The sequence below is a fragment of the Drosophila ficusphila genome, unplaced genomic scaffold (genome assembly GCF_018152265.1).
Source record: "Drosophila ficusphila isolate 14025-0441.05 unplaced genomic scaffold, ASM1815226v1 contig_791, whole genome shotgun sequence".
Taxonomy (NCBI): Eukaryota; Metazoa; Arthropoda; class Insecta; order Diptera; family Drosophilidae; genus Drosophila; species Drosophila ficusphila.
The window spans coordinates 17,894,981-17,912,347 of record NW_025064737.1 but is presented as its reverse complement, the minus strand read 5'-3'; the positions used below and the strand labels follow the sequence as shown (position 1 = coordinate 17,912,347).

At 42.4% G+C, this 17,367-nt stretch overlaps 5 protein-coding genes across 5 annotated transcripts; all 5 read right to left on the bottom strand.

Moving 5' to 3' along the window:
- Positions 1–13: 13 nt before the first annotated feature.
- LOC108091925 (low molecular weight phosphotyrosine protein phosphatase 1) lies at positions 14–725 on the bottom strand. Its single transcript, XM_017191310.1, has 4 exons — positions 701–725; positions 454–638; positions 225–398; positions 14–166 (listed from the first exon to the last, which is right to left on the bottom strand). The coding sequence occupies exons 1-4, from the start codon at positions 723–725 to the stop codon at positions 62–64; spliced, it is 489 nt and encodes a 162-aa protein (XP_017046799.1). The 3' UTR covers positions 14–61.
- A 67-nt stretch (positions 726–792) lies between these two features.
- Positions 793–1,610, bottom strand: LOC108092169 (low molecular weight phosphotyrosine protein phosphatase 1). The gene is made up of 3 exons (XM_017191692.2): positions 1,494–1,610; positions 1,080–1,429; positions 793–938 (listed from the first exon to the last, which is right to left on the bottom strand). The coding sequence occupies exons 1-3, from the start codon at positions 1,522–1,524 to the stop codon at positions 852–854; spliced, it is 468 nt and encodes a 155-aa protein (XP_017047181.1). The 5' UTR covers positions 1,525–1,610; the 3' UTR covers positions 793–851.
- A 56-nt stretch (positions 1,611–1,666) lies between these two features.
- LOC108092168 (low molecular weight phosphotyrosine protein phosphatase 2) lies at positions 1,667–2,644 on the bottom strand. The gene is made up of 3 exons (XM_017191691.2): positions 2,337–2,644; positions 1,916–2,268; positions 1,667–1,783 (listed from the first exon to the last, which is right to left on the bottom strand). Exons 1-3 carry the CDS (start codon positions 2,380–2,382, stop codon positions 1,688–1,690), a joined length of 495 nt encoding a protein of 164 aa, XP_017047180.1. The 5' UTR covers positions 2,383–2,644; the 3' UTR covers positions 1,667–1,687.
- Positions 2,645–3,011: 367 nt separating this feature from the next.
- On the bottom strand, positions 3,012–4,217 carry LOC108092167 (elongation of very long chain fatty acids protein 7-like). The gene is made up of 5 exons (XM_017191690.2): positions 4,101–4,217; positions 3,931–4,039; positions 3,750–3,843; positions 3,443–3,689; positions 3,012–3,386 (listed from the first exon to the last, which is right to left on the bottom strand). The coding sequence occupies exons 1-5, from the start codon at positions 4,114–4,116 to the stop codon at positions 3,052–3,054; spliced, it is 801 nt and encodes a 266-aa protein (XP_017047179.1). The 5' UTR covers positions 4,117–4,217; the 3' UTR covers positions 3,012–3,051.
- A 6,914-nt stretch (positions 4,218–11,131) lies between these two features.
- LOC108091965 (ubiquitin-conjugating enzyme E2 G1) lies at positions 11,132–11,952 on the bottom strand. The gene is made up of 2 exons (XM_017191373.1): positions 11,820–11,952; positions 11,132–11,760 (listed from the first exon to the last, which is right to left on the bottom strand). Exon 2 carries the CDS (start codon positions 11,749–11,751, stop codon positions 11,248–11,250), a length of 504 nt encoding a protein of 167 aa, XP_017046862.1. The 5' UTR covers positions 11,752–11,760; positions 11,820–11,952; the 3' UTR covers positions 11,132–11,247.
- Between the last annotated feature and the right edge of the window lie 5,415 nt (positions 11,953–17,367).

Genomic DNA, 17,367 nt, shown 5'->3' with positions numbered 1-17,367 from the left:
AAAACAGTTTTGATCGATTCGAAAGTATGGAATGATATTTACAAGACTTTTAAATTTTAGGTTAAGCCACAACATCTTCTTCCGTAGAAATTAAATATAATAAAAATTTTTCGCAGCTTTCCAGGATTTGCAGATAGGCAGTATTAAAACCTCCCATTCCTTGGCTCTGTAAAGATATATAGAGTTTTAGTTTTGTTGATCAAGGTGAAACCTTTTCAATTTACAAAGTATGGATCCACGATAATCTCATCCTCCTTTCTTCCAATGTAGCTGCCCAGCAACTGAATCTTGCACTTTGGACTGGGATTCAGTTGAGATGCCATTTGCTGAAGTTCCATCATGTTGCTATTGTCCATGCCGAATATGTAATCAAAGTCATAGAAATCTTGTGCTGTTATCTGAAAGGCAGTTTAAATTTATAATTGGTTTACTAGTTTATATTAATATATTTACCATCCGACTCATATGGTTAGTTTTAAGTCCATGTTGTTTCAGTAACTGTTGCCCACGTCCCTGAGGTTCTAGTCCCACATTCCAATCTCTGAGGCCAGCACTGTCCACATGCCAATCCTGAAGATTCCGCTTAAAAACCAAGTGCTTCAGGATGGCCTCTGCCATTGGAGAGCGACAGGTGTTGCCTTAATTTTAAGCTAATTTCTTAATTTGCAATTGAAAATAAGATTTGTTTGCAGAGACTTACCAATGCACACGAACAGAACCTTCATACTTACTCTAGGAATTGCAAGTTCCGATGACTAATGCAGCTGATTCCATAAATAATATATAAACTGGTTCACGATTTGTATTGGCATTTATTACTTTAACTATATCACAAAAACTATACATATTGTTTACTTCTGCAGACGTTCTTTCATAAAGGCGGCACAGGCGACAACACACTGCTGATAGGCGGTCTCAAAGCCCTCCGCTCCGCGCTCCTGGAAGGTCAAAAGAAAGTTATATTAATATAACATGGATCCTAATTGTAATATAACATCTTAAAAATAATATCTAATATCCGTCCTTGTATCTTAGAGCCCTATCTTATTTAAGTGAAGTCCGCCCAACGACGATCTTACATAGTAGGGATCCTCAATGATGCGGTTCTTCTTCTCCAGACCGAAGTCCCCTAGCAAGAGGAGCTCCGCCTTGGAGCCCTTGGGTGCCAGGCGTCGCAACTCGCTCATGTTGTCCTCGTCCATGCCGAAGATATAGTCGAACTCCGAGAAGTCCTGCTTCTTGATCTGGCGTACAATGTGGGTGCACTTGAGACCGTGGTTCTGTAAGGTGCTGATGGCCCGGGAATCCGCCCGGTTGCCAACGTGCCAGCCTCCGATGGCTGCGCTGTCCACCTCAACGTCCTTGACCTTCGCCTTTTCCAACGTATCCACCATCACGACCTCTGCAATCGGTGAGCGGCAGATGTTGCCTGTAAGGTCAAACGTTCACGACTTTAGTTACAGGTACTCATTCTGTAATCCTCCTTTTATTACCCAAACAAATCATAAGGATTTTCTTAACCATTTTTTAAAAACAAATTACTCGAGCGATTCACAAACAATTTTGTGTGTTGACTTTTTCCGGCTCGGGGAGGGAGGTTCCGAGTTTTGCAGCCCTGGACCAACCAATTAGTTGGCAACGCGAGCAACAGCTGAGTGCCGGCTCGCTTAACCCATTGGTGGTTTCTTTACATAATCTGCTTTAAACGCGCCTGCTTTAAAAATTGCTTGCAAGCAGTATTACACTGTTGATAAATTTTCTCGAAAGGTTCTTCGCCAAGATTCTGAAATTGAGGAACAAAATAATTTAATGCTAAGCAGAAAATGTTACATTTTAAAACTTTAGAAAATACCCATTTGATCTTTTAAAAAATCTAATAAGTTACTTTCATTTTCTTAAATTAACTAATGCTTACATAATATGGGTCTTCAATAATACGTTCATCCGGCTTCAGGCCAAAATCCCCCAGCAGAAGAACCTTGGCGGTGCCGTAATCCGGAGCCATTCGCTTCAGGGCAGCGAGATTGCTTCGATCCATGGCAAGGATATAGTCGAACTTGAGGAAGTCCTTTGGAACCAGAACCCTTGCCCTGCCATTGTACTCGATGTTGTGACTGGCCAGGATATTAAGAGCACGTTCATCTGGTCTCTTGCCGCAGTGCCATCCCTCGATCCCGGCGCTCTCCACGTGCCACTCCCCCTGCATACCCGCCCTCTTTACTACGTCACGCATCACAGCCTCGGCGATTGGGGAGCGGCAAAGGTTGCCTGCGCGTGCAGTCCATTTGCATATTAATTAACGAAAATTTCAAGGATTAACGTTGGGAGATACGCACCCACACAGACCATCAGTACGCTGTTCTTTCGCGATCTCCTTCCCATGACTCACAGTTGGATATTTTGGGATTGGCCCTTTGTTTTCCGAAATCGACAAAGAAATTTGAGAGCTTATGGTAACTCAAAATTAAATAGGTGTGCTGGAGTACAAAAGTGTTCAAAAATGTGTGAACAAAAAGGTTGCTGGTTTTTAAGTAAATATGACATTTAAAACTATAAACAATATGCTAGAATATTTTACAAAAATCTATGAACTATAAGAACCCACTATTATTTAGATTTTTATTTTTTATCTCTTATACAGTAAAATCCTGTTATAACGACTCCGCTTATAGTGTCCGTCCGAGTTGTGCAACGAAAACTCGATGGTTTGGATGGTCCCCATTCTAACTTATATGAAAGGGCCTCCGCTTAGAGCGTTTCCGCTTTAAGCGACAAACCGCTTATAGGAACGAAATTTTTCGAGAAAATTGATAATTTTAACCACACTGAGCAAGTGGACAAACGTAATGAACGCTGGCAGTACCGTTTCTTCGTGCTGGACGAGAACGCCGGACTGCTGTCATACTACACGGTAAGTGGTCGCTGTAGAGGGAGTGACTAACCCCAGAACCCATTGCCGCGGCTGTGGCCTTATCTTATCTGCACTAGGTACATTTGAATACACACACTTGTTGGTTGTGCACTTTTATTGCGTGATTTGTTTGCGTGGGATCACTTCCCCACTTCGGGCGAAGGAGACAGATTCTTGCAGCGCTGCGAGACCTGGTAGGCACTATTGTAGAAGTCGAAGAAGCCGTAAAACATGCCCACAATAACGGCGGTGAAGTAAATAGTATGATAGAGCGGCGTGGTGCAGAGCACGATCTGGCAGACCAACTGAACCAGGATTAAAGCGAACTGCGTCATTTGCATCACAGTGATGCTCTTCTTGACGGGCCACAGGGCCTGCACCAGCTTCTTGTCGGCCACGGCGGCCAAGAAGTAGTAGGAGTACATGAAGACGTGGACGATCGAGTTAAGAAACACGCTGAAATAAGCGGCGTCGCCTGTGGAGTATTGGACGCTTTAGAAATAGATAATACGTAAAGAGGAAAGGACTCGCCATTCCCGTTGTGGTTAATAAGCATGTATATCAGCGTCACCGTGGATAAATGGTGAAAGACGTGAAGCTTGGACACCTGGTTTTGCTTTTTGCGCAGCACGAAAATTACGGTTTCCAGGAGCTCCGAGAGCTTCAGCCAGAAAATGAAGAAGGCCAGGCTGTAGTAGCGGCGCACATGCTCAGGACTGCTTCCGATATCGCGGCACTTCCAGAAGTACAGTATGCTGTTGTCCGTGATAAATAAGATCTACGGAACTAGAGCCATCAGCCGCCGCAGCATGGGCGTATTTAAGTCCAAGCTACCCACCTCCTTGATGACGTACACGCAGGACACCACCTGGAACAGATTATGCGCGAGGATCAACCACTTTAGCTCGTAGGCCTTGCGGACCTCCATGAATCTGCAAAGCGCAAGCGATTAAAAGTTTGTTCAGGAGATTTTGCGTACGCGTTCAAACGAGTGCGTTGCCATTATCATGTGGACTTACTGGGGACCCGCCTTGGTGACGAAGTAAAGGTAGAGGCTCAGTATTGTTATCATGCAATAGGGTTCCGTGTAGACCTCCGATATCTGCACAACTGCCGGCAAACTGGCACCTGCAATGCGATTGGACACATCAAAACAATCTGGCTGGTTGTTTAGTTGGTTGAGGTTCACTTTTTGACGCCTCCATGTTAATATATTTAAGTGTGCTCTGCGCTGTATCCTTCAGCTTGCGAGGGTTTGTCGGGTTAACTGCTGCTCCACCGCTGGCGCAGAATTTAGCACGAAAAGTCCACTAACCACGCTTTTTATATTCCCCGGCATTGATTAGAATTAATGAATTTGTATACTAAAAAAAAAACACCTCGGAAATTAGAATTTAAGATTGTTTCCTTGATGTACTGATTGCAAATTCAAATTTTCGATTCTTTATGACGACCAAAAGTATACGTAACAACAATTGGATCGAAAAGCCAGACACGTGTGTGCCATCCTGACCCCTGTAGTGTACGGGGGTGCTGGTGAGCTAATTCTATCTCTATCTTTCGATAGTCGGTCGTCTATTAGTGGATGGTAAATACTATTAGAGAGGACCAGAGAACTGCAAAAATCACTATTTTCTTGATTTAATCATACGGGAACTTTTTCAATCAACTCAACTCACTGAACAAAACACGGGGATGAGTAAAAATCAACTCATTTTGCCGTACACGTCATTGTCCTGAACACGAGCCGAACGATTTGGAGTGAAACAAAAAATCGCTCAGACCCGAGTTGATTTAAAATCTACAACGAAAATGTGAGCGCATGCTAGTTTGATCGGCTGATCCGAACAGTGTGATTATTCGGCTATTGAGCGTACGAATTTTTTTCATTCAGCCGAAGCCGTTCTCTGGAGAGGACCTTATAGACCTTATATCATGGAACAACTATACAAGGTAGTCTCGTCGGCTGCAAAATCGTTCCAGTTTTTTCCCCCTATCAGTGTTGCCAGATTAGGAGGTTTCCTCCTAAATTTAGGAGGTTTTCAAGCTTGTCGGACGACTTTTTGGAGAAAAAAATGTCTAGGATGAAATTTAGGAGGAAATAATAATTTTCATTAAAAAAACGGTAAAAAAGACTTTGAGGAAATTGAACAGGTCCCTGCCAACATGAAGCCAAAAAATTGGCTATTTATACGCAATTGATTATTTATTATTGATTAGAAATGAGAGCCAGAATCCCAGATAATATTTCGATTTTAGAAAAAAAACTCTGTATTTTCACCAAATGCGTCCAGCCAGGTTAAGCAGGATATATCTGAAGTTGCTGCACATTTCAAAGCAATTTGTCTCGACGTCGACGAGACAACGAGACAATGGAATCTTTTACATCGCCTTGAAATAAAAAACGTCGAAAATTCCGATTTATTCTGGGGAAAAGATTTTGATTATTGCGATGCTTCTGGAAAACCTAGATTTAAAAACGTTTCTAAATTAGCTGTTGCATTTTTATCACTGCCACTATCTAATGCTGCGGTTAAGCGAGGATTTTCAATTTTGAATATAGTGAAGGACAAATTGCGCAACAAATTGGCTACAAGAACAGCAGATGCGATAATGCGTATCAGGTTTCTCCTAGTGGGCAATTGTACAAAATTTGAACCATCGACAAAGATGATGACAATGTCAAAAATGTTATTATTTTAATAATATACGAGATTCCTAAAATTACTACGTTTACATTTTTTTGATATCTTTGCAAGTTTAGTAGCAGTATCGATTTAAAACTTTTTTTTATTCTTGCACGAAATAAGCTTGGAGCCACTGTATGTTTTTGAATTGAACTTATTAAATTTTTTGGTTTTAACTAAAAATTAGTTTGAATTATTTTAAAAACCTATTACAAACACAGCAACCATAAAATAATCAAAAAAAAATTTTTTTTTGCTCCTTTTGCTTAGTGCGTCTTCCGGGTATAACGATGAAATACCGCCGGTCCCTTGAAAGTCGCTATAACCGGATTCTACTGTATCTTGTAAGAAATGGATTAGTTGGTCTTTAATTACCATATGCTGCTTTTAATTTAAAGGGTGAGCTATCTAACCTATACTCTATAAAACTATAATTACCAACGGTGAGTTTAAATTAAGACTCAAAAATCTCGAACGCCAGACAACACAGACGAAAACCATTACTGAAATCACGTAAACACCTCTGGGATATAAACAACCTCCGGATTAGGCTACACCCATAGTTGGAGGTCAGGATGCGAGCGGAGTTTGCTCGTTACACGTTGTCAAGTGGGAACAGGCTATATCACACCTCCGGCACTTCCGGCTGGCTGGTGCATGCACCACATCCTGTTTACCCGCCGTGCGTATTTACTCCGAAACTCTGGCTAAAAACTGCGCTCAAAGCAACTTTAACTATTAGCATTTAATTAAAGTTCGTTTGCCGCCGACAGACGAGGTCACCTCCACCCACTCCGCTTTTTCGGGGGGAAACTTTCTGGCCCAACGGAACGAGGAGGTGATGAGTTCAGCTTGTTCTGCTCTGGGTTTTGGAACGGGTCGTCCATGAATATGCAAACTGCACCTGCTGCTCAAAGGACAGACTGCACTTAAAATGTGTAATGACTGTCAAGGAGAAGCGAGAGGTCTCGGGCTGAACGTGAACTTAAAGCAGATGACCAGAGAACTCTTTACGGCAGAGAAATAAAGTTGCTTTTTAAATAAATTCGGTTTGAGCCGTATGCAAATTCAACACAACCATCGGGGCAAACAAAAGCCAGACGAATTGCATGTGCACAAACTTTGCCAAGTTGATGTAGATGTAGTTGTTTTTGTTGATGTTGCTTTTCCTGGCTGTTGGGGGCGGCTTTGATGGCATCAAAGTGAGCTTGTCGTTCTGCAGACAAATGTTACGTACTCTCGTCACACTTTTACATATGCAAATTTGCCTTGCCGGAGCATTGCTGCAGTGCGTCCTCCACAATTGACAATTGTTGAAAATGCAAATGGAAATGGAAATGCCAAGACATGTGCCCAACAGCCACACCAGCAATTCATACATATGCCCCGGATAATGGTGGCATGCGGGGGGTGGTCTTTAAGGTAAGGAGGTAACGACAAATGCAGAGGCGTTGTCTCTACTATCGTCATCCGGCGACGACATCTCCTCAGATAAGATAAACGACTGCAGAGTCAACAGAAACAACTACAAAGAATGGACAGTATGTACTTGAAAAAATACAATAGCCCGAAAAATTACTAAAAAATATGAGTGTAATGTTTAGAAACTATTCAGCTTAAAAAAATGTATAAATAAAATAATAAAAATACATAAATTATTGAAGGCTATATTAAAGATAAGTCGACATTATTTTAGTTATTTGTCCAATTCATTTCGTTTTTATTCTCCGAATAACAGATTCCTTTATAAGTTACTCAGTAAATTCTGTTGTTCAATAAAAAAAGATTGCTATCCACAATTAAAAAAAAAAAAAACATTTTTTTCAGCATATTGTTTTCAGCTAACAACTTCTACAATTTATCTAAGTGCACTTAGGGAAGGTTAGTGTAAATAAATGAAGACGGCAATCGTAACCCACCGCAGGCCGAAATAAATTCTCAAGTGCAAATGAGGTAAATGACAAGAGGTACAAAACCGTCATAACCTGTGAACCGCCCCTCCTGCGACCCGAAACTCCCACTCGGTTGGCAGGCGAGAGCAAACATGTCCAAGATGAACATCCATTTTGCATTTGGCAAATGAAAAGCGGGAAAGTGGGAAAGCTACAACTGATGTAGTGGCTGGCAGACAGCCTGTCTATGCATCCCGCTATCTCTTTCCATCTGGGCCAGTATCAGATATATCTCGTGCTCTCTGTCTGCCTTTTGCAGCTTCATCAAATATTTAGCGCCAGCCAGGCGGCTTCATCTCGAGGGGCAGGAAAGGGGGGCAAACAAATAAGCGCATTCATTGTGTTCGTTCAGTGTAAATACGAAACGGATGTAGCACTGCTTGGAAAATAACAACATTGGAAACTTGAGAGTCGACCTCGACTGGTGGGTACTGTAAACATTGCTCGAGAGCAAATTTATTACGTTTGGGAAGATATAATGAATTATTATTAAAACAGCTTCATTTAATTTTATTAAAGAAGGAAGAGCCCTATGAGAACTAAAGACCAACTATTTTTACTGAGATTTATGTTTACTTAAGCAAAGAAGCAATGGATTTTTAAGGCTTCATAATCTTATCCTATCCACTTTTTATCTGTCAATTTACCAAATTATTAGTTTTTAATCACCAAAAGTTAACTTTTTATTTGCAATAACTGACTGCACTAAATGGACTGCTAACAGAGACAAATTAAAAAGTCTGGCTGTCAAAGCATCGCTTTCAGAACTAATGAATAAAGCAAACTTTGGGGGAATCGATTTTGTTCCTTGTTTATACCTAAATTTTATAGTCCTCCCGCACTCTCTCCGATTCCCAGCTGGATATACCCCTGCAGCAGATGCTATATAGAGAGCAGGCGAACTACCCTGCAACAAATTGGGGGTGTGGGCAGTGCCAACGACCAACGAGCAGCAGCAGCAGCAGCAAAAGCAACATCAGCAACAACAGCAACATCAACCGGCACAGCCAAAAAGCCGGCAACAACAAACGCCCGCGCGCGAGCAACATGTTGCATGTTGCTGCCGTACCGGCAACATGAGCGGCAAACATTGCAGTTGCGATTGCCGGGGCTGAGTTCTCTGGCTGTGTGTGAATTTATCTCGCCGCTACTTGAAATGTTGCCAAGTAGCAGTCGGCAACATTAGCAGCATTTCGAAAACTTGTTTTCAACGTAGTTGGGTTTAGTTTACTTTGAGACGGCGACGCAGGTGGACGTGTCCGAGCGAGAGTGCGAGTGAAAGAGAGCGAAGAACGCGAGCGGAACGTAAGCGGACCGCGCTATAAAAACCCAATAACAACAACAACAACAACATAGCAGCAGCAGCAGCGAAGTACAAACGGTTCGGTATTGTTTGTCTTTAGTTTTATGGCGCGCGCGTCGCGTCAGGTAGTTTTTCAGATATATAAATTTTTTTGTGATTCGTCTCGCGGCGGTGTTTTATGCCTGACAAAATCATCGAGCGTGTAAAGGTTGTACTACTACCAAAAAAAAGTGGCTTAAACTCGCCGTGAAAAGTGCTAGTGTTTACCCTTTGCCGGGATTACTCATTGCCGTCGCATCATCCTCAGCTCCTCAACTCCACAGCTCCACAACTCCCCAACTTCGGTTACAACTTTACGAAGTCCCGAAAACCAGTATCTGAGCCCGAGTATCTGCAAGATACGTGAGGCAGTCCAGACCACATATTGGAATTTACTTAACACGTATGCAACAACGCACCAATACCAAGCGGGACCCATTGGATTTTCGAAACTAAAACAACTACAGGGTAGGTAATCGGTAATCTCGGGATCCGTCTCTTCCCGGGAAAACGAACCACTCACACTTGTCCAGCTGCGAGTTTCCCCTATTTCCACCCTCACTTAAGGAAACTTAAGGAAAATGACCTGCAAATGTGGCTACCTGTTTCGTGATGGCCATTGGTTTTTTCCCATTAGCCGCTAGAAGATTTCACTGCACACATATCGAAAGCTATGGCTATTTATAAATACCCTGCGTTTTGGGGCCCAGGCTCAAATCCGGTTTTCCATGCCCATATATCCCCGGTTGATGTCTGGCGGGGCCGCAACAACATCACAACATCAATTCAATTTCTACTGGCTGAGTGAGTTTTTAACTCTCAGCAGCAGCAGCAGCAGAAGAAGAAGAAGAAGCAGCAGCAGCAGCAGAAGAATCTCCAGGTCGAGCAGCATCGTCTTCTCCGTGATCTCTGGAGCTGGTTTCTTCGAGCCGTTTTCTTTTCCCTCGCTTTGTTTTCTTTCGCTTCGTTTCGTTTTCGTTTTTTACTATTTGCCGATCGTGTTGATCATGATGCTGTGCCTTATTGCCGCCAAGATTTTTTCTGCTTTTTCTGCTCTTTTTTTGCTTTTTTTTTTTGTGGATTTGCCAATGAAGGTGCATGGCCTTATTTACCCAGTTTCCAAATCGCTCACCGATTTCTGATTATTCCATTTCTGGGGGGTTTGTTTGTGGTATTCGCTGAATCACACGGGGATCATTTGAATGTTTTAGCCAGACAGTCGCTGAAATCGGGTTTTATTCGGAGTCACACCCATGGCGAATAATGGCGAGTAGTATCCCGCACCGGAATTGACTCACGGCCAAACAATGCGACATGCGGAGAATTGCTGTGGGGCCACCACTGGCACGAGCAGAAAAGAGAAAAAATCAAAATGCAAAACTTGTTGCTAATAAAAAACAATTACAACAACAGAAACAAGTTCAGCTAACCACAAAAATGCTGGCGGCTAAAACTCCAGAGTCGTTGCCCAGGAGCTCCGCACACCGAAACAACTCGGAATACGAGTAACGAGCCATTGCTGATGTTGCTGCTGTCACACTAGCCACCAGCAACACAAAAAGCAACAGCAACACCAACAGCAACAGCAACATTGGCAATTTGTTGTTGCTGCACAGAGAAAAAAATCACAACAAAAGCGGTCAAGGAATTTCCTTAACAGAAATACTTTTATCTGAAATCAAGAAACGCTTTAAGGCAAGCATAATAAATTTATATTGAAAGCAAATGAATAAATTCCGTAAAATATTAACCAGACATTTTTAAACTTACTTAAGTACAACATTTTCTATGTATTGAGTTGCCCCAAAAAATCTCAAAGATTTATTATTCAATTGGCTTGCAAACCGCTTAACAACTAGTCAAAGTCACATACTTCTTAATGTCATAAATAATTTTGTTCTCTGTGCCAGTGTAGTTTTTTGTCGCCATGTGAAGACCATAAAAAGCGGCCAAGTGGCCAGCTGCCCCGGCTCTCTTTTTGTGGAGACTACAAACCGAAGAATTAGCGGCCATAACTGTGTCAGTGTGCAACTAGAAGAGGTCTAAAGCCTATTAAGCACACTGGCTTAAGATCGGTCGATGTCGGGAGATAATACCCACGGCTCCCGGTCGATTAAGTGTAATTAATGCCGACAGGTGTCACTGAATTGGCGCAAGCTCAAAGAGATTGCATTGCCCTAATTGGCTCCACCAATTAGGAGTGGCTATTTGCCACTTCAAAGAAGGGGGAAAGATAGCATAGACTTCAACTAGTTGCTCTCTTTATTCACGTGATTAGCATGTGGACCGCACTGGATTGTTTCGACTGTCGCCTCCTGTTCTGTTTTTGTTTTCCGGGACTTACGATTAGACCGATTAGACCTCCTCCTGACTTCGACGGACGCACCGGGTGACCTTGCGCTTGAACTCGGCGTAGTTCTCACGATACTCCTTGGCCGCGTCCACATTGGCGGCCGACTCGTCGTTGGGATCGGTGAGCATGGAGATCACCGAGAGGAGGATCGTCTCCACGGTGTGGACCGGCAGCCAGCGCTCCTCGGCCTTCTCGTAGCCCCACTTGTCGTCGCCTGGCTCGTGAAGGATCGAGATGCAGACGTCGCCGGCCTTGTCGATATTCGGATGCCAGATCTCGGTGACGAACTTCATCCGCGGCGGACGCAGCGGATACTCCTTGGGGAAGACCAAGTGCGCCTTGAAGCAGCCGCCCTCGTACAGAGTGTCCGGCGGACCGATGATCACCACCTCCCACTTGAAGATGTCCGAATCGCTGACCAGGCCGGCGGAGAATCCCTCGACGGGATTGCGCTGCAGCTCGGAGAGCTGGCGATTGAGCAGTAGCGATGCTTGCAGTTCGGACATGTCACTGGACTGCAGAGATAACCACTATCAATTGGGGAAACCATCCAAAGGGGGATCCCAATACTTACTGGAATTTTGTTCAATTATTTCGAGTCACTTTCTGGTTTACTTCTACAGCTGCTGAACTACGCTCAATGCGACCTGCCAGCCAACCGAGATAGTTGAGGCGAGGCTACTCTGATATTAAGGGAACTGCGATCTGGGATTTGGTCGTTATCATTTTAAGCTACTCCCACAAACCCTAGGTGCCCAGCATAAAACAACTATTATTTATCACATAAAAAGTGAACGCATTTTCTATGAAATTCTTTAAAAATACAAGGCTACTTTTATCAGTTACAAATGCTGAATTCAAAATACACACTTATTATTTATGCTTCTTTAATAACGTTAGGTTACCATTTCACAGAAGCTTTTTATACTTTAAACTGAATGTCAGTTAAAGATCAGGTGGGCCTGTCACCTTTAAAAAGCAGATTCTTTTTCGGTTGAATAGCTTGTCGTAGACTTTTTATTATAAGAAAACATCGCTCAGCTTAATCGTTTTTGTATGTACTGCATACCTTTTCAGCACATATTTTTACAGTACTTAACATTTAAGTTACACAAGAGACATTTAATAAACTTGAAGTGCTTCCCAGAAACGAAGCACAGAATGCCTGAAGGCCCTAAAAGATCAATTCGAAAACTCTGGCAAAGGAATGTCTTTCTGCAGACTCCTAACAATTGTTGGCTTTTGAATGGCGACGCAAAGAAACTATCTCTATAGAAATCCCCTTGAAAGCGACTCGAAAGTTGGCATTATAAGCTCTTTGCTCTTGGCCTGGAATGGTTCCAAGGAAAGTCCCTCTTTCCTTTCATTTCCCTGCATTTCATGCAATTACTTGGCTACTGGTGCCTCTTTTCCTTTTCCTTTTTCTATATTTTTTGTTTGTGCCATTGCTGGCTGAATGGAAATTATGATGGCCGCCACATTGTTGCCGGTGGTTTTAGCCTTTCGTAATTGCGCACAAATGTTGGCCGAGAGTTTCTTGCTGGCCTGCAACTTCGACCACGACATGTGGCTGCCCCTCGCACTTGCATCCATCGACTTTTCCGCAACTCTGCGGTTTTTCCTTTGCCAATTTTTTTTCCGCTCTTAGCTGGCATTTGGAAATCCGCAGCTCTGGCTGACTATCGCTAACTGAAATTATGTTGCTGCAAATGTGTGAATCGTTAATGTCTTTTTGCCAGCTGGGGAACATTGCGCTCGGCGTTTCGGCACTGCCGGTTTTTCAAGTTTTCCATGCTGCGCGTTTTCATGAAAAATTCCAAACGCGTTCGCGTCGTTTTCTTTAATGCATTAATATTGTTGTAATAATATTTACCTTGCCTCGCTGCAATGGCCGAAAGCAAACTCCACAACGTGTGCAGTTCTTCTAACAGAACCGAGTCGGATTCGAATTTGCTAAATTATCCAGAACGTGTAGAGGGGGGGAAGGGCGGGGGGTAAAACATGTTTGGCCGGCACATAAGACCGACAGCTGCTGCTCGGCCGGTTCGCCAGCTCTTTCCGTATCTCGGAATCCATCCGACTCTGCCCATTTAAGTGCCACATGTCGGAGACGTTCCTCCAGATCCCGCAGGGAAAGCGATATGACAGCGCGAGCCGGGAAACTCACACGTGCCACAGCGAACTCGAGTTTCCATTCGGCTGCTGCACTGGGGGAAAAACGCCCACAACGTTCCAGATTAGAAATCTAGGGGAAATCGGGTGCTAAACATTTCGGCAGATAATTAAAATCATTTAAATGGAGCATTTAATAAATTTCAAGCTGAAACATTGTTCGTATTGTTTAGAGAATAAATTATGGCTTTCGTTGTGACATCTTAAATTGAAATTTCATCAGTCAAAAACATTATAGTTGATATTCAAATTCGTCTTTTATTTATTGTTTGTTTATTGAGCAATAAATTGGCGCTTTATTCATTTCCTTTGAGGAGTATTAACATTCAAATTTATGATAGTGAACATTTGGTTATTCGTTTGTATTATTCCTCTACGTTGAATTCATAAAGTTTTCCTAATACAAAAAAGTTTTCTGTTTTCCGGGCGTGTTATGTATGTTTTAATTTTTTTCCGTGTGTGAAAATTGTCGCGCTCATTGTTAAAGTAATAGGGTGGCGTTGCTCGGCGGTTTTTCAAATGATTTCGGCTCACTTTGTTGAATTGATTTCCAATATTCATTAAGACGCCCACACGCAAGTATAGACAATTTCCCGGGTTCGTTGCCATGGCATTTGATTGGAGAGCGGGGAGGGAAATCCATTAAAACGGGGGTGTTTGAACTTCATCTGCTCGGTGGTTTACCCTCAGGTTTTTTTTGGTGGGCGTGGCGGTTGCATGCGACAATTGTACTTCCGGCAATACCTGCTGGTATTCCACTCCTCAATATTCCCTTTGCACTCAGCTGGTTTTCTCCCTTTGCTCAAACAGTTCTAGCTTCTTTTTTTCTGAGTTTTTTTTTTGGGTTTGGTCTCTGTATTAAGCGAAAGCAGGTGCTCTTCTGGCTGCGTGCCTTAAATTACTGGCTCATGTTGCGTCCATCAAACAGCTGACGGCGTCGATCAATTGAAATTGCTTTTGCTTTTCCCCTCCGCTTTTCCATCGCCCTACTAAGTTGCACTGGCAGCGAGTTGCTGCGGTTGGTTTTCTTCGCTGATGACTTCCTGGATCTAATGACGGGGCAACCTGCTGATGAATTGTCTTTCGAGTCGATCATAAAATATATTAATAGCTTCTGGGAGCGAGCATGCATCGTTATTGAAAAGTGAGGGGCCAGAAAGAAAGTTTTATGAACTCAGCTTTTAGTGTAAATATAAACAAAAGGTGTATAAATTTAATAAAGATCTTAAAAATGCAAATAATAATAATTGAACTAAATGGTATGGGCAATAAATAAGCAAAACACTGAATTTAAAATTCACTTGTTGGTGGACTTGTTGAAGTAATTAGCTACTTTGAACACAAATAAAAACGCGTACATTAAAAACAGCTCTTTGAGCAGGAAAATGATGAAAAGTTGGCAAAACACAGCACCTCTCTCTGCACTTCTCATAAATTCAACTTAAGTGAGTGACCAACTGGATTTTAGTGCTTTATTGGCGCTCTGAGTTATGCACACCCACTTTTGCCGCCCTGGGCACACAATTTCCAATTGCATGCAGAAATATGAGGCGGGATTGCTCAGCTCCGAGAACTGGCCATTATATCGTTCCGCATTGAGGGAGCAAAACAATGCCGAGGAGAGAACTCAATAAATTGCAGAAAAGCGAAAAGTGGAAAGAACAAAAAATAAACAAGAACGAAACAGTATAAAAAAAAAAAAAAAAAAAAAAAACAAAATGAAAACCAGCTTTCCACTTGCAGTTTTAATGTGTTTTGTGCGTTGTTCCTCGTTTTATAATTGAGTTGGCAGTTGCAGCTAAAGTTGGAGCTGCAACCGTGCACTCCTCCCTCTTCTAGCTGCCCCCAAAAAACAACCCACCACCCACCCAACCGAAAGATGCCCCCCATTTTGCGGAGTTTTTCCCCGGTGGAAGTGGAAGTTGCAATCGGGATTCGGGCACGTTGCTGTGCGCTCGTGTGCACTGAATGCGAAAAAGTTCTGCACACTTTTCGACTGAAACGCGATATTATTATACATACCCTTCGTATTTTTATTATTATTTTCATAATACCCAGCCCGTTGCGGACTTACCTTTGTGCGCCGCATTGAAATGGAAGCGCAGACTCAAACTCAAACGCTCGGGGATCTGGTGCACTGCTGCCAGACAAAAAGCGCCATCCTTGCGGTGGTTCCGTAATGAGCGTTTCCGTCAAAGCCATTTTCTCCTTCACACACTTGGCGAAAAGTAGTTGCCTAACCATATCATAACCAACCAAATCAAAAGACCATTTCATATTCCTGAAAATTTACCACTCTTTTGCTCTAATTTAATAATTGTGTTTTCCTTTTTCTTTCAGACTCTGCCTGATTTTATGGTAAGTTTATTTATGGCTTAGATTTCAAAAGATTTTGAGAATAAGATTTTAATTCTCAAAATCTTAACCCCCCCCATTAAAATCCCCTCTTCTCATCCTCCTCCCATTTTTTTTGAGTGCACATGGCACTTAATCCAACGGTGCCGCATTTAAAAGGGCATTTTCTTTCTATCACCACACGGAAGACCTAAAACTGGATCGACACTACGTAATTGCTCAATTTCTTGCTTCATTAACGTGTTTTCCATTGCATTTAGTCGGTAATTTCTAAGGCCCAATGAAAGATCGCCCAGGAAGCCGGCAGCTCTTAATTTGTCCGACCCTAAACGCTGGTCGTTTCCTATAATTTTCCAACAGCGACTTTGGAGCCAGCAAAGTGTGAAGTGTTAAGCGTTATGCGTACGAGTGTTTCATAACTCATACATAAGACCGACCGGCAAACAAATGAGCAAAAGTGTGCTACTGGAGTCGGGAATCCAGTCCAGTCCGCTCCGAGGAGCCCCCTTCAGCCAGATGAGCCGTTAGACAGTGCCGGTGGCGCCCCCAGAGTTCATTTACTCCGCTCCGCCACCAAGAAATTTCTATAAAAAATAAAGAAAAGAGTGCGGGGAAAGAACGAGTCGAAAAAGACCGACCAACGTTATTTGTAGTTTTTATTTCTTTTATTTCTGTGCACTCTTCATATTTTTTGTCCATATTGTGCTAGACCATTTCGTTTTTAAAAGCTTTGCTGGCCGCTTCTGCTGTTCCGGGTGAGGAGTGGGGGTCAGAAGACTAGGGCTTGAAAAAATCCAAGCTTGGCCTGAAAAAGTGCTTATTAAATTTAATGACAGCACGTTTGCTTGCGAAAAGCGATTCGACGATTTTTTGTGTTTTTATTTCAGCTTTTTTCCAACCTTTGGTTATATTGCTTTTAGAGTTGTTGTGTTTTTTTTTGGTATTTGGTTTATTGAGGGCTGTGGCTCATTGAGAGCACTCGGCTCATAACAGCACAGACTTTAAGTTTAATTATGTGGCAGAGCTTCTTGCCCCGAACTCCATAAAAGGGGTCGTTACGACCATTATAGTTATACTCTTTCAATTGAAATGGTAACAAATTTTATTGTTCGTCAGCCTAAATGGAAAAAACGAAAGTTATCTTTGATTAAATCATCATTTCCTATCTTTTTGTGTCTATGAAGACAAAATTAAAAGATACGAAACTATTTTTCCCGACCAATAACTTTGTATATTTTATTCCGATTCCAAAGTGACGTGCGTCTAAATGTTTCTAAAGGAATTCCAAAACAATTTGCGTTTAAAATTGTAATTTTGGAGGCGGTAGATTTTTAACCTCTGTTGGTGCGATATAATTCCAGGTTTTCTGATGGATTGCAGAAAGCCATGTTATTAATAATTCCGACAGACTACTATTGTTGGCTGAGAGCTTCCATCAAGGCCTAATTGCATTCAATTACCAACCCAGTATTTATTTCTTTAAGGTTTTACCAGAAACAACAGCAATTTTTCAGCTCCTTTCCGACCTGTCACAATTTTATCGGATCCTGTCGTGATTTTCTGTAGACCCCTTTGGCCAACTGTCGCCTAAGATT